Source organism: Pongo abelii, chromosome 1 (genome assembly GCF_028885655.2).
Source record: "Pongo abelii isolate AG06213 chromosome 1, NHGRI_mPonAbe1-v2.0_pri, whole genome shotgun sequence".
NCBI classification, from domain to species: domain Eukaryota; kingdom Metazoa; phylum Chordata; class Mammalia; order Primates; family Hominidae; genus Pongo; species Pongo abelii.
This window is the reverse complement of record NC_071985.2, coordinates 181679544-181695899: the sequence shown is the minus strand read 5'-3', so window position 1 is coordinate 181695899 and position 16356 is coordinate 181679544. Positions and strand designations below refer to the sequence as shown.

Genomic DNA, 16356 nt, shown 5'->3' with positions numbered 1-16356 from the left:
GCTACTCGGGAGGCTGAGGCACGAGAATCTCTTGAGCCCAGGAGGCGGAGGTTGCAGTGAGCCGAGATCACGTCACTGCACTCCAGCCTGGGTGACACAGCAACACTCTGTCTCAAAATAAATGAATAAATAAATAAAATAAAAAGTGTCCCTATCCCTTGCATTTTTGGCTCATTCATGTACACCCTTTCTCCTTCTGGCCTATTTCTAAGACTTCCAGTTCCTGACCCCAAACCCATGTCCTATTTTGACCACATTTCTGTGACTGGCTGCTTTCCACTACTCTGGACAAACTCCAGGCCCAGGGCTGCCTGGCCCTATACCTGTCAAAGTTGGCCTTTACCAGCCCACCCCGTCCTACGTAGGCATAGCCCTGTGAGCAGGGCTCAGATGAGGCTACAGTCTTATTTGCGGGGTTTAAGGTAAGAGAAGATGACCACAGGATCTCAGAATTTCTGTTTCATCAATTAGCATTTACATGTCTTTTGTCTCATTTCTCACACCCATTGGAAAGAGAGACCACCCTCACCTTATACTTTGGGTTTGGTATCAGAGGCCTTTCCCACTCCCCATCCATAGCCTCATTCCAGTTATCTGGCTTCTTGGCTTCTGGATCCAGGATGTATTCAAAGTCTTCCCAGTCCTAAAATGAAATGTTCCTTCATGAGGATAGATGCGTAGGCTGGGAAAAAACTGGGGTCCAGGCTGGGCGTGGTGGCTCATCTCTGTAATCCCAGCACTTTGGAGGCCAATGTGGGAGGACTGCTTGAGCCCAGGAGTTCAAGACCAACCTAGGCAATATAGTGAGACCCCATCCCTACCCCAAAGAACTTTAAAAATTAGGCAAGTGTGGTGGCACGCACCTGGTGGGAGGATCTGAGCCCAGGAGGCAGAGGTCACAGTGAGCCATGATCATGCCATTGCACTCTAGCCTGGGTGACAGAGCGAGATCATCTCAAAAAAAAAAAAAAAAAAAAAAAAAAGAAAAAGAAAGAAAGAAAGAAAAGAAAAGAAAATGGGGGTCCAGAATGCTGTCAGGCTGGACCTGGCTCCTTCCCTCTGCCCCTTCCCGTCATCATCTATATGAAGGTCCAGCTCAGCACCTGTAAACAAATGCAGGGCAGAAAAGAAAGAGGCTTTAAGCACTTCCAATCCCTCCTCTGGGTTCACTATCATTTTGACCTTGAGTTCTTTAAGCTTAAGATGGGAATTTCCCTTGTCTCTGGCCACACCCTCCCCCACAATCATGGGCCCTTATTGTTATAATAGGTCTTTTAGCCTAGGTCCCTCTTCTTGAAGGCCTCTTGGTGACCTGCTTTGTATCCCAGTATGCTCCCAGGACTGTGTCAGTCCTTCCTTGTACCCCAGGACCCTCTGATTTCCTAAGACAGAGATCTACATGAGCAAAAACAGCCTACCTCAACCTTTATATTTCTATGCTGTGGAGCCTCCAAGACTTTGCTCTGCCTGCCTGGCAGTTTGCTTTGGTTGTGACCATTTGTCCAGAATGACTGAAGGCTTCCATGCCAGCCCACCAAACTCACAGTCATTCAACACAATTGTGATTGGGAAAGTTCTCTGGTTCCTAGCCTGTTCCAGCCGTTTTATGATTCCTAAGACAGACAGCATCCTATCTTGGGAGCTATAGTTGTGACAGTGCCCTGTCGATTTAATCAGTTTCCATCTTCCCTTGTTCCACTCAACAGGGAGCATAGAGGCCTGCAGCCTCTCTACTCTCCCTAAGCCCTTGAGCCAAGCCAACCCTGACTACATCAGGTGCATGGTCCTCACCAGGAGGGGAGGGTCCATGTTTAGTCTTCCTACCCTAAGCCTGCCTTCTGGGCATGGCAGCAACCTAGCCCCTTATTTTTCCATGGTGCTGAAGGCCCAGACACTTTGCCTGATCATCTGCCTTAATTCCCTTACTACACCTCCCTCCACCAAGGATTGGGGCCCTTTGCTAAATCTCCCTACACGTGGCTAGGCAACTGCCCATCTCTCTGCAGGCCTCTCTTTAGGGGCTGGACTCCAGCTGCCTGGTCCCATGCTGACCCCTGCCTGACCTCAAGCATCTCTTCTGCATGACACTGACTCTGCTCTGACCTGCAGAGTAGCAATGTGGTGGGTGAGGCCCTTCCTGGCCTGGCTCCAACAGACCTTTCCAACCTTATCTCCTACCATGCCCCACCTTGAACCTTATGTTCCCCAAATACTGTACTACTGCTTTCAGTTTTTTACACACCATGTTATTTCCTAACTAACCACTGTGCCTTTGCTCTTGCTGTTCCCTGGGTCTGGAATGTCTTCCCTCCACCCCAGTTTCCCTCTTACTTTTCTCTAATAAATCTATTATTTGAAATTCAGCATATTATTAACGTATAAAGGCCATACATTAAGGACTTCCTATATACCAGACACTACATCATGTATTTTTTATTAGCTCATTTAATCTTCACAGTAACCTTCACACATAAGTATTAAAATAATCCCTATTTGTGAAGTTGACTTTCACAGCAGTTATGTTCCTTGTGCAGAGTTAACTGCTAGTAGGATGGGGACCCATAGTTAGAAAAAGGTGGTGCTCAAACCTGTATCAGTCTGACCCCAGAGTTTATGTTTCCAACTCCTAGGTTAACTCACTCACTCAAGCATTTCCTTCTCTTTCTCAGACCACTGTCTACACCTCAACTCAGGCTGGGCTGAGATCCGCTTTTGGGATCTCACTGGCTTGCCTCCCTGGCTCTCAGCACCGATCACATATTTTGATCTTTGTTTTCTTATCTGCCTCCCTTACTATATTCAGAATCCCTAGAGGGCAAGTGTTGTTCTATTCATAGCTATATCCAGTACAGCTTTCCAGAATAATAATAATGAGCCAATGAGTATAATAATGAGCCAATGAGTATACTCCACACATTCCCCATATTGATAACTTAAGAGTCAAAAAGATGTAGGTTCAAATCTTGGTTCCAACACATATATGCTTGGGCAAGTTACTTCATTTTCTAAGCATCAGTTTCCTTATCCACAAAAGAGGTATCATAACACATTGTTCACAGAGGCTGCTGGATCCCCAACAAAGGTAAATGGCTGCCCTCTTCCCTCCATGCCTCTCTGGAAAACAATATCTAGCTGAACACCTTGAGGGATTGATGTCCCCAGTCTCTGCTCCATCATTCCCAGCCTCCTTCTCCTATCTCCACAGCTGAGATCCCACCTGCTTCCCAGCCAAATGCCCTCTGATCTCAGGTTTCTTGTCTTCCAGATCCTCTACGTGCAGGCGTTCATCCCATTTCTTTGGTTTCTGGGCATAGGGTCTTTTATTTTCCTGGGAGGCAAGAAGTCCCAGTCCTCCTCCAGATTCCCAGCTGCCACCTGCCGGTTGTCAATTTTAACCGCATAAGTAGCGTTGGGGCAAATAATCAGAGTGTACAGGTGAGTGTCTTTATTGATCTATAAAGGGAATGGGGGAATATTTCAGTTCCATTTTGAACATCTTTAGATCCCAAGCATTAAATGCACCAGACCCTCAGTTCCCTGAATGCCACCACCCACATAGTCACAAACAAACCTTACCACACTCTTTAACCCAGTTCTCTGGTTAACCCTATATGGATTCTGGGCCTCTTCTCCTAGTACACACTCCTCTGGTCTCCCTAGCCTTCATCCTTCCCTGCACTGCAGCTCTCATCATTCTCTGATCTTACCTGTCTTTCTGCCTGTCCCACTAGACTGTGAGCAGGTGTCATATATGATTTGTCTGTTGTTTCTGCAGCTTCCAGCATGAGGCCTGCCCCAGAGGAGGATCTCAGAGAGCTCCTGCATGGTACAGCCTTTATACAGTCTTGCTAAAGAAGGCCTTGGGTGTGAAACACTCATTCTCCAATGACTCCTGTGGGCTTTTCTAGGCTCGGTTCCTGCCTCTCTCCATGCTCCCACTTGCAGTGCTACTCTTTCTCAAGTTGCTTTGACTTTCCTCCTGTGATTATCTTTTCTAAGAATTCAATTCTCCCTAAAATTGTCTTATCACTTCACAAGATCAAGTCATGTTCATCTTTCGAAGTGCAGCTCAGGAGAACTCTTATCTAAGAAGTATTTCCTAAGCCTCCAGGTTGGGTAGGGGTCCTCTTCTGTGCTCCCACAGATGCCCATCATACTAGGTAGTCACTTTGCTTGACTCTTACCTTCATTGACTGTGAGTTCTGTGAAGTCAAAGGCCATGTCTGGCCCACTCTGTCCCCAGCCTAAGGCCCAACACAGAGTTAGTATTTGAATTCCTGTTGAGTTGTTGATGAAATCCACCTACTATCCTCTAGCCAACCTAGGTGTCTCTAACTTGATGTTACTATGATAAACTGACTCCCCATCCCCATTTCTAAGTCCAACACTCCTTCCCTCCCCCATCCTCTCCCATGTCTAGCAGTGGGGAACTGGGCCATGCCAAGCATTGTTCCACAAGAGGACCTCATATAACTTCTTAGGCTTTTGGATCAACTGCTCCTTTATGAAATCCTGCAATTTACAGCATTTCTCTAGATCTACTTTTTAACCTGTAAAATGGAGATGACAGTATTTAATTTATAGGATTTTGTAAGCATTAAATGAGATAACACATATAAAATGCATCTCCTTCCCCCTTGGCCGAGGACCAGCACACACTCACCCTGCACTTGATGGTCTTGTTCTCATGGTATTTCCCTCGATAATGAAGGATGACCTGTACTTTGTTGTTGCCAAAGCCACAAATGTCAGGGCCTGGAAATTAAACCCCAAAGCATAATTTCACATAGCTTTAAGGCAGTTTGCCTGGTCTAAGTCCAAGACCCAAGACAAACACAGCATGTGTATTAATCAGGGTCCCAGCAGGATATAGATGGCACAATCAAATTTGGGATTGTTTGAGAAGGATTTAATAAAAGGACTATTTGCAAAGGTTGGGGCAGGACATTGTGAAAACATAAAGTATAGTGCTATGCTCAGGGCTAGCAACAATGGGTTTCTACCCCTAGGCCTACAGGGGCTAGAAGGAGTGCTTGCCAGAGCCTGGAAGAAAGAATCCTGTGGAAAAGACAGGTAAGAGAGAAGCTGACTTTCAGTTGAGGAACACAACTCTCTTTTCCACCTCTGATCTCCCAGGGCTCCCATTGACCAAACCCAACCAGAAACCCCTTCTGTGTCAGGCATTTTATACCATGTCATTTAATTCTGACAACAAGTAGGTGTTACTATCCCCCACTTTTAGCTGGGAAAATTGTGGCTCAGAACAGTTAAGCAGGTTGCTCAAAGTCAAGCAGCTAGTAAGTAGCATTGTTGGTATTCAAACCCAAGCCTACCTAGAAACAGAGCCTGAGGCCCTTTATGCTTTGTAAAAACTCTAGAGGGAACTCTAGAGATCATCAGTGTCTCTGAGCCTAGAAGGCCTTATCTGCCAACAGTTGGGAATAGATTTAACATAATTTTCTTTTCTTTTCTTTTTTTTGAGACGGAGTCTCAGAGTCTCACTCTGTCGCCCAGGCTGTCGCCCAGGCTGGAGTGTAGTGGTGCAACCTCAGCTCACTGCAACCTCTGCTTCCCAGGTTCAAGCAATTCTGCTGCCTCAGCCTCCTGAGTAGCTGGAATTACAGGCGCCCGCCACCACACCTGGCTAATTTTTTTTTTTCTCAAGACGGAGTCTTGCTCTGTCACCCAGGCTAGAGTGCAGTGGTGCGATCTCGGCTCACTACAACCTCCATCTCCCAGGTTCAAGCACTATCCTGCCTGGTATTACAGGGTGCCAGCCACCATGCCCGGCTAATTTTTGTATTTTCAGTAGAGATGGGGTTTCATCATGTTGGCCAGGATGCTCTTGAACTCCTGACCTCAGGTGATGTACCCGCCTCAGCCCCACGCCACCCAGAGTGCTGGGATTACAGGCGTGAGCCACCGCACCCAGCCTTAACTTAATTTTCAACCTTACCTCCCATGTTACCACTCTCTGACTATCCAAAACACACACGTGCTTAAGTAAGATCTGGACTGCCCCAAGGAGGCCTAGTTACATATTTACGTTACAGATACAACACTCTGGACACATTTCAGATGCTAAAAAAAGGTAACTTCCTTGACTTCCTGTGCCTTTCTCTCACTGAGGCAGAGTACAGTGCCTTATTGTAGTGTACCTGTGAGAGGGTCAACATAGCTGATGACCTCCTTCTCCTCTTCTGAGAACTGGAGAATGTCTCCCTGTGCTATAGATTTCTTAATATGGTACCATGTGCCTCCCCACCTCTGTGATTTACTTATATTAACATTCAGGTTTAGAGTTGCTTTTTTCAGGTCTTTGAAGAGTCCTACCACATGGAGGCAGGGGTGGAGTTATCATATTAGACATTTTCTGTTCCAAGTGAATCTGAACGTTTTCAACAGCTACAGTGGCTGTCATTAGGACCTAATGGAGCTGACAGTGACTGCTATCAGAGAGCTTACCAAACATGATGTAATACTCGGCTCCTGAGTGCATATCCTCCTGGTTCAGGGTGGCAGGAAAGAGTTTTACATATCCGCCACCACAATCGATACTTTGCTCGTGTTTTACTGAAAACTGAACCACCAAGCTCTCATTCTCATTGCTGAATGCTTCAGCCTGGTTGAGAAGGCATAAAACTTGGCATATTCACTGGTTTGGAGGCCTAGAAGCAGAAAGCACAGAGTCTTCAGGCTTAAATACCCAAAAAGCAGCCAGAGAGATCCAGCACTTGACCTCACCTCTGGTATTTTCTTCCATACCTGTGCCGAAAGCTTTGCACACATTCTTTTATTCAAGCCTCAGAGCCACCCTGCAAAATGAGTATTATCTCCACTTTACAATCAGGAGGCTGAGTCATAAGGAGGTGAGTCACCTGCCTAGGGCCACATAGCTAGTAAGAAGCCAAGCTGGAATTTTAAGCCATGTTTGTCTGATTCTTTCCGCATAGCATGCTACCTCTGATTTTCAAGAGATACTTGAAGACTGTTCTACGACTTTACAAAACAAAGGCCTCTTTTTCCGAGGCTCCCCTGGGTGACCAGAATGAGGTTCTACCATACAAAAGTGCTGTGGTAGAAAGAGCCCCTGCACTTTCCGGACATCTTTCTACTATAGCCTTGTAGATCAAATAGTAATCATTGCTAACATTCACTGAACACTTACTCGTTACCAATGTGTTTCATTCACATATATTACTAGTGTACTTAATCTTCATAATAACCCCATGAAGTGGGTTCTCCTAATTTCTCTGCTTTATCATGAAGCCATTGAGGCTATTTCACTTGTGCAGGATCACTCAACAAGTTCATTTAATTCTAGAGCCCCTATCTTCAACTATAAGACTTTACTTCCCCCTCCAGAGAGTATCAGGACAATAATAGATCTCAGAGCCTTTCTAGTCTAACCACATTATTTTATGGATGAGCAGACCAAGCCCCAGGGAGGAAAGGTTACTTACCCAAGATCACAGAGTCACAAATGAAATCATGCCATACAAGCCAAGTCTCCTGGCTTCCAGGCTAGTGGTCTTTCTATTATTCCATGCTGCTGCCCAGCTTACTGGTTAGGGCTCTGTTAACTCTCTGAGTCTCAGTTCCACATCAGCAAAACGTGGAGAATTATTCCTATCTCATAGGATTCCTGGTGAAGGTCAAGTGAGTAAGAGATCTGAGAGGTACTTTGTAAACTGCCAACATAAAATGCAAGGGGCCATCATTATTCGTACTTGGTGAGGGTCCTTTTTTTTTTTTTTTTTTTTGAGATGGAGTCTTGCTCTGTCGTCAGGCTGGAGTGCAGTGGCATAATCTCGGCTCACTGCAACCTCCGCCTCCCAGGTTCAAATGATTCTCCTGCCTCAGCCTCCCAAGTGGCTGGGATTATAGGTGCCCACCACCACGCCTGGCTAATTTTGTATTTTTAGTAGAGACGGGGTTTCACCATGTTGGCCAGGCTGGTCTCGAACTCCTGACAGGCGTAAGTCACCACACCCACCTGGATCCTTCCTTATGATGCCACAGCTCTCTGTACTTTCCTGGGTCACACTATGTTGAAACTAGGTTTATTTCAGTCTCTTTGAATAATTTTTAGCTTCTGAAGAACAGGGGCATCTTTATATTCCCTGAATCTGGAACAGGACCTGACATAGAAGAAAGGCTCAATAAGTATGTGTTAAATTACACAGAAGAATCACAGGTCCTGATTCAGACATCTCAAGAGCATTTATTGTACACCAGGCTCTGTGGTAAACACTTTCATGTCTGACATTATGTTAGGAGCTGTCTACATTTTAAATAATATGCTTGGCCTGGCATGGTGGTTCATGCCTCTAATCCCAGTACTTTAGTATGTCAGGGCAGGAGGATTGCTTGAGGCCAGGAGTTTAAGACCAGCATGGGCAACATAATGAGACCTTGTCTTTGCAAAAAAAAAATTAAAAATTAGTTGGGGATGGTGGCACATGCCTGTAGTCCCAGCTACTCCAGAGGCTGACGTGGGAGAAGCATTTGGGCCCAGGAGTTTGAGGCTGCAGTAAGCTATGATCACAACATTGTACTCCAGCCTGGGTGACAGAGCAAGACCCTGTCTTAACCAAAACAAAACAAAATTGAACAAAGTATGCTTACTTCCCCAAAGACCCCAAGAACAGCTAGAGTAACCAGGGAAGACTTCATGGAGGAGGGAGTGTGCACAAGGGAAAGAGCACTGAACCTGCAGGCAAGACCAAGTTTTGAGTCTCTATTCTGCCAAACCCTACTTTGTAGCTCAATTACACCTGCCTTCTCTCTGGGCCTCTTTTGTAACCCAGGACTCTTCTAGAGAACCAGGAGGAATCTAATGAACCTGAATGGGATACAATGTGAGGGACAACAACCAAGAAACCACACTGAGAGGAGATGAGTGGCTGAGCAGACTACCCTCACTGGCATCACCAAGGCACAACTTCCCGTGGGTCATGCCGTCTCCAATTTCTCTCTACTCTGGAAATGGTTTTCCCTTTACTGCCGTTTAATACTCTGGGAACAGTTTTCCAGAGTGGATTTAAAATTTAAAATTCTCGAGCCAGTTCATAATTCTCTCCTTTAATCAATATGAAAATTAGATTCATAACAGTAGCCAGGAGGAATAAGATAGGAAATCACTTCAGGGAATGATCAATGGATTCTACTTAGAGGACAAAAGCTTTCTCAGACAAAAAACCCAATCCTGCAGAACTTGTGCTCAGAGCTCACCCTTCCTCCACAATGTTATCTGGCTCTTAACAAAAGCCCTGTCTAATGAGCATGGCAGGCGATGGTTATTATCTCCATCTAGTATTGAAGCTCAGAGAAATAAGAATTGCCGAAATTATGCAGCTAGTAAGTCATGGGAGTTAGCCCTAGGTCTGTCTGCTCCTCTCTCTGTCACACTAAGCTCCTCTAGGGAAGAACAACATTTGGATGTTATACAGTGCCTTCCCCTGTTTCAAGTGCAACGTGCTATTTTTAAAATCCTAGGGGGTTGGGGAAAGCAGCATAGTCCAGCAGTAATGAATATAGATAGTCCCTACAGTCAGATCCAGAATCAGGTTCTACCTCTTGCCAGCTGTGTATATAGCCTTGGGCAAATAACCTCTCTGAGGCTCCTCTGAAAAACTGGGAAAATAATAGTAATCACTTATTAAAGTTGTTAGGAAGACTAATGGGGATTTGTGGAAGGGCTTAGTTTTGAACTCCTGTTATTCAATGAATGGACATATTATATTTGTGGAGAGTTCATTCTTTTCCATCTGCTAATTTTTTAGTATATGTGCTGCCAAAGTGAGCACTCCATCTTCTAATTTTTTATTTTAGGAAAGAGAAATGAATTGGGTGGGCCAGGTGCAGTGGCACTCACGCCTGTAATCCCAGCAATGTGGGAGGCTGAGGTGAGCGGATCACCTGAGATCAGGAGTTTGAGACCAGTCTGACTAACATGGTGAGATCCTATCTCTACTAAAAATACAAAAATTAGCTGGGTGTGATGGCACATGCCTGTAGTCCCAGCTACTTGGGAGGCTGAGGCCAGAGAATCGCTTGAACCAGGGAGGCAGAGGTTGGTTGCAGTGAGCCAAGATCGTGCCACTCCAGCCTGGGTGACAGAGTGAGACTCCATCTCCAAAAAAAAAAGAGGTCGGGTGCAGTGGCTCACGCCTGTAATCCCAACACTTTGGGAGGCCGAGGCGGGCAGATCACCTGAGGTTGGGAGTTTGAGATGAGCCTGACCAACATAGTGAAACCCTGTCTCTACTAAAAATACAAAATTAGCCGGGCATGGTAGTGCATGCCTGTAATCCCAGCTACTTGGGAGGCTGAGGCAGGAGAATCACTTGAACCCGGGAGGCCAAGGTTGCGGTGAGCCGAGATTGTACCATTGCACTTCAGCCTGGGAAACAAGCGTGAAACTCCGTCTCAAAAAAAAAAAAAAAGGCCAGGCGTGGTGGCTAACACCTGTAATCCTAGCACGTTGGGAGGCCGAGGCGGGCAGATCACAAGGTCAAGAGACGGAGACCATCCTGGCCAACAAGGTGAGACCTCGTCTCTACTAAAAATATAAACATTAGCTGAGCAGGGTGGCGTGTGCCTTTAGTCCCAGCTCCTCAGGAGGCTGAGGCAGGAGAATCGCTTGAACCCAGGAGGCGGAGGTTGCAGTGAGCTGAGATTGTACCACTGCACTTCAGTCTGAGTGACAGAGCAAGACTCCATCTCAAAAAAAAAAAAAAAAAAAAAAGGAAATGAATTTGGTGATTGGGTGATATCACAGACAAAAACAGTTGTATAAAAGTCAGAATTTTCCCAATCAATTAGTATATTAATATACAATAATTATATGTGCTAATACTGAGTTCCAGTATTTACCTTTATCTTTTTCTTTGTCTCCATAAAATTTTCCTGCAGCGAGCTGAAATTTACCATAATCCGGCTGATATTTAGACTGCACCCATCATTTTTTCCATTCATTTATGAGTAAAGGAGAAAAAAAGAACGTAAAGACAAAATGCAGCTAATACTGACCAAGACTTACAGGAATGGTAAAAGTATGTCAAGGGATGACTCCAATATTCCTGAAATTCCTTTCATTGTCCAATTGTCTGAATCCCACTATTTGTGTATTACCATGTGGAGTGGCTTGAATACCAAGTAGTTGAGGCACTTATACTTTAATACCCTACTTCACCCTCCTCCACGACAGTTAAGAGCTGAAAATCACCATGGGAATGTATGGTTGAAAGGCATGAAACAGGCCGGGCGCGGTGGCTCACGCCTGTAATCCCAACACTATAGGAGGCCAAGGTGGGCAAATCACAAGGTCAGGAGTTTGAGACCGGCCTGGCCAATATGGTGAAACCCTGTCTCTACTAAAAATATAAAAAATTAGCCAGGCGTGGTGGCAGATGCCTGTAGTCCCAGCTACTCAGGAGGCTGAGGCAGAAGAATCGCTTGAACCCGGGAGGCGGAGGTTGCAGTGAGCCAAGAATGCACCATTGCACTCCAGCCTGTGCGACAGAGCAAGACTCCGTATCAAAAAAATAATAATAATAAAGGAAATGAATTTGGTGGTTGGGTGATCACAGACAAAAACAAGAACAAAAGAAAGGCATGAAACATTTATTCTCATAAAAGTAGATGGAAAAATCTGCTTAGAGGGACTCATCCCTTATACATATTTATGTTTAGTAAAATAATAAAATCAGCTTACCAAGTAAAGAGATTAGCAACAACGTTTTATACCTTCTTGAATTAGTAATGATGACAATGAACAATCAATTTCCATTTACCCTGTTCTGTTGCTTAAACTTTTTAATCTTTCTTGTAGTTTCAAGGGGATGCTGATAAATTTGTTTTGCTTTGGCATGGATGGCGTGTAGACAAAGAGGCATTCTTCTTCGGTCTTGGCACTCCAACCAAATATTCAGTGCCATTCTGATTTTATGCTTCAGAGTTGCTGACTCCCATTTCCTGGGCCCATTATGGGTCCCAGAGTCACAGGGCAATTTGGCAGCTTGAGCTGGAAGAGGCCTTTGGGGTAAACTTTATTTGATCTTCTCCTTGTAGTTCAATGGATAGTTCTCTACTCCCACTCCCCAATATCTAGGTTTTGTTTGTTTGTTTCATTTTTTTGAAATGGAGTCTCACTCTGTCTCCCAGGCTGGAGTGCAGTGGCCTGATCTCGGCTCACTGCAACCTCAGCCTCCCAAGTTCAAGGGATTCTCCTGCTTAGACTCCTGAGTAGCTGGGATTACAAGTGCCCGCCACCTCACCTGGCTAATTTTTTTTTTTCTATTTTTAGTAGAGATGGGGTTTCACCATGTTGGACAGTCTGGTTTCGAATTCCTGACCTCAAGTGATCTGCCTGCCTCGGCCTCCCAAAGTGCTAGGATTATAGGCATGAGCCACCGTGCCCAGCCCCCAATATCTAGGTTTATTACCTTATCTCTACCTATGAATATCCCACATCAACACACATCCAGTAAGACCACCCTGAGCTGGCTCTGTCAGCTCCTATTACTCACGTCTGATGACTCAACTGTTTCCCCTTATGAGACCCAGAGGACTTGAGCTTGCTTTTGAAAGAGTTAAGAACATGCTACTCCAAAATATGTTGTTCTTCCATATCGACTATTTTGAATTAAAGGCACTTATAAAACAGCAAGTGCAAGAAGATCACTCTGACCTTCATTCTGTTTCTGAAAAGCAGGGGATAAAGTCCCCACATGAAAGATGTCTTCCCTATACCAAAAGGAAAGTAACATTTTTATTATCAAAGACAGGAAGTTGAAGCCAAAGGAAATCTACATAAACAAACTTTGTTAAACTAACCCTTATCTCCCTCATCACTTCTCTACCTAATTATCCTGGCCCAAGCCCCTTTCCCTTACCACATTTCACAACTTACTATTCTTTGCCCAATTCACCACATAAGTAATTGACTCTAACTGCTTCTATAGGTCTTCCTTAGGAGGGCTCCCATGCCACATAAAACTTACATCAAATACATTCCTATGCTTTTCTCCTGTTAATCTGTCTGATGTCAATTTAATTTTCAGGCCCAGCTGAAAAAATTCTAAAAAGGAAGAGGTTTTACCTCCTCAACACTTTCTGTGGTCTCCCCCTGTCTCTTTCAAGGTCATGGTAATTAGACAGGTCTTGGTGACCACCTCTGTCACTCCCTCCTGAGGGAGGGGCCCCAGAGCTTCTTTGTGCCTTAACTTGCTGTGGCTTGAATGAAGTGGATCCTGCTTCTCTGACCATCATCGACTCAGTGAAGGATAAGGGTAGATGCCAAGGCAGAAAGATGTGTTATGTATTAGGCCCTCATGAGGCTCCCTAAAAACTTCACCTTATTCACGCTCATGGACAATGCTGTGAGGTAGGTTTTTTGTTGGTTGTTTTTGTTTTATGTTTTTAGGGTTTTTTTGTTTGTTTCGAGACAGGTTCTTGCTCTGTTGCCCAGGTTATAGTGCAGTGGCATGATCATGGCTCACTGCAGCCTCAATCTCCTGGGCTCAAGCAATCCTCCCAACTCAGCCTCCTAAGCAGCTGGGACCACAAGCATGCCACTACTCCTGGCTAATTTTTTGATTCTTTGTCGAAATTAGGATCTTACTATGTTAGCCTGGCTGGTCTCAAACTCCTGGGCTCAAGCGATCCTACTTCCTTGGCCTCCGAAAGTACTGGGATTACAGGCATAAGCCACCAGGCCTGGTTAGATAGGCATTTTTAAATTCCATTTTGCATCTAGTGAGCGGTAGACCTGAGATTTGAACCCAAATCTGTCTGATTTCAAAACTGTCTGATATAGTTTGAATGTATGTCCCCACCAAACCTCATGCTGAACTGTAATTCCCAATGTTGGAGGTGGGGCATGGCGGGAGGTGTTTGGATCATGGGGCGAATCCTTCATGAATAGCTTGGGGTATCCCCTTGGTGATCAGTGAGCTCTTGCTCTGAATTTGCTCTGACATCTGGTGGTTTAAAAGTGTGTGGCACCTCCCCCTCCTACTCTCTCTCTCTCTCGTTCCTGTTTTCACCCTGTGACGTACCTGCTCCACCTTCACTTTCCGCCATGATTATGAGCTTCCTGAGGCCTCCCTAGAAGCTGAGCAGATGCCAGAACCATGCTTCCTGTAAATCCTGCAGAATCGTGAGCCAATTAAGCCTCATTTCTTTATAAATTACCCAGTCTCAGGCATTTCTCCTTCTCTTTTCTTTTTTCTTTCTTTCTTTCTTTTTTTTTTTTTTTTTTGACGAAGTCTTGCTCTGGCCTAGGCTGGAATGCAGTGGCATGATGTCGGCTCACTGCAACCAACGCCTCTGGTTCAAGCGTGCCACCACGCCCGGCTAATTCTTTGTATTTTTAGTGGAGACAGGGTTTCGTCGTGTTAGCTAGGATGGTCTCCATCTCCTGACCTCGTGATCCACCCACCTAGGCCTCCCAAAGTGCACGGATTACAGGCGTGAGCCACCGCTCTCGGCCCTAGTCTCAGGCATTTCTTTATAGCAATGCAAGAATGGCCTAATACATTGTCTTTTCTCTGAAAGAAGAAAGAAAAAGTGCTATGTAGAAAAAATATGTGTAATAACCATAGCTACTGTTTAGAACTGCATGACAGGCATTGTGCTGAGTACTTTCATGCATCATCTCATTGCATTCTCTTAATAGCCCTTTGATGAGTGTCCTATGTTTTCCTCATTCAAAAGATAGAGAAACAGAAGCTCAGAATCTTGCCCAAAAGCCCAATTGTAAGTAAGTGGGTAAGCCAGGCTCAGACCCAGTTCTAGGTAACACCAAAATCTGAACTTTTAACTTCTATATATGACTTCCCATGAAATCACGTGTGAGAAAAGCCCTTTATAACCCGAAGAGTGTGCCACAAATGTAAGAGTCAATCATAGCACTTCACGGTCTGTAATTAATAGTTTGTGTATAATTTGAGTAATGTCCATCTTCCCTACCAGCCTAGTAAAATCTATAACTATTCTGCTGACCGTTGTGTGCCAATATTTAGCACAGAGTAATAACCACAAATATTTGTGGATAACTGAATGGATGCATGATCATGTCTTTTGCCTAAGCCATAAGATTCTTAGCCTTACTAATGGATTGACTCTTTTATTCTCCATTTGACAAATGTTAATTGATTCTAAAAAGCTTGTAGAAATAGTTGTAAACTTTGGCCTTGAACTTTATGGTATAAGAGGTTAGAATAGAACTCAAAGCTCAGTGCTAATTATTTTTCTGGGTGAACAGTATCAATACAAATCAAACCTGATACAATTTAGGGTGTCTTAAAATAAGGAGTCTCTCTTTTTGTTAGGAGAATAATATCATATGATTAATGAAGTCCCTTTAGCTTTTCACATTTTTTCTCTTAACATCGTAACATCATAAAAGGCTCAAGCTAGAATGACCCTTTAGTGGTCATTTAATCTGACTTCCTCATATTAGAGGTAGGGAAACTGAAACCCATTGAAGGAAGTGACTTGCCCATGCACACAGAGTTGTCAGTTACAGATCTGAGACTAGAACCCAGTTCTTCTGCACCCTTGTTTTGGGCTCATTAATTCCTTTCTTCAAGACACGCTTATTGAGCATTCACTCTGTGCCAGGTATCAGGTGCACAGAAATGAGAATCTGACAAGGTCCTTTCAGGGACCTATGAGCTTTAGGGAGTTCATAATCTGGTGAAAGAGACAGATAAGTAAACAAACAGTAAACAAGTAAACAGACAAGTCAAACAACAGTGTGGTAAGGGTAGTGATAGAAAGCACAGGGCAATAAAATTCAGAAAAACACTGACTGCTCCTCGGGGTCAAGGCAGACTTCAGAGAAGGCATGCCTGAATGTCACATGAACTTATCTCTGTATTTGTACTTCCCAGAGTGTCTGGCTTGTGATGTAGCTCAGATCAAAAGACCTGGCTAGGGACTCATTTCTGCCACCACCTTCAGCAGAATTTTTTTTTTTTTTTTTTTTTAGACGGATTCTCACTCTGTTGCCCAGGCTGGAGTGCAGTGGTCCAATTTCAGCTCACTGCAGCCTCTTCAGCAGAATCTTGACCCTCTCTGAGATTCAGTTTCTTCATCTGTAGAAAGGGGTTACCTAAAGTATAGAGTTTCTTCTGGGAGAATTAAGTGAAACCGCATGCAACACCATGTTAGGCACACTAGAAGTGATCAATAAATACTACTTGAGTATTTGTGTGCATATGTAATCTGTGCCTATGTGCATATGTATACAAAGATATACATAGGTAAAGAGATGTAAATATTTTTAGATTTGAAGGTAAAAGTTGTGCTTTCTGGGCACCTAGTCCTTAGCCTCAGACAGAATAG

General features: G+C 44.4%; 1 protein-coding gene across 1 annotated transcript in view; it reads right to left on the bottom strand.

Moving 5' to 3' along the window:
* Positions 1–16356, bottom strand: part of LOC100456194 (calreticulin-like) — a 42602-nt gene that overhangs the window by 11749 nt on the left and 14497 nt on the right. Inside the window, 7 exon segments of the mRNA XM_054549299.1 lie at positions 530–643; positions 3218–3318; positions 3321–3453; positions 4664–4755; positions 6466–6615; positions 6618–6668; positions 10879–10962. Of these exon segments, the coding sequence (XP_054405274.1) occupies positions 530–643; positions 3218–3318; positions 3321–3453; positions 4664–4755; positions 6466–6615; positions 6618–6668; positions 10879–10962 (725 nt within the window).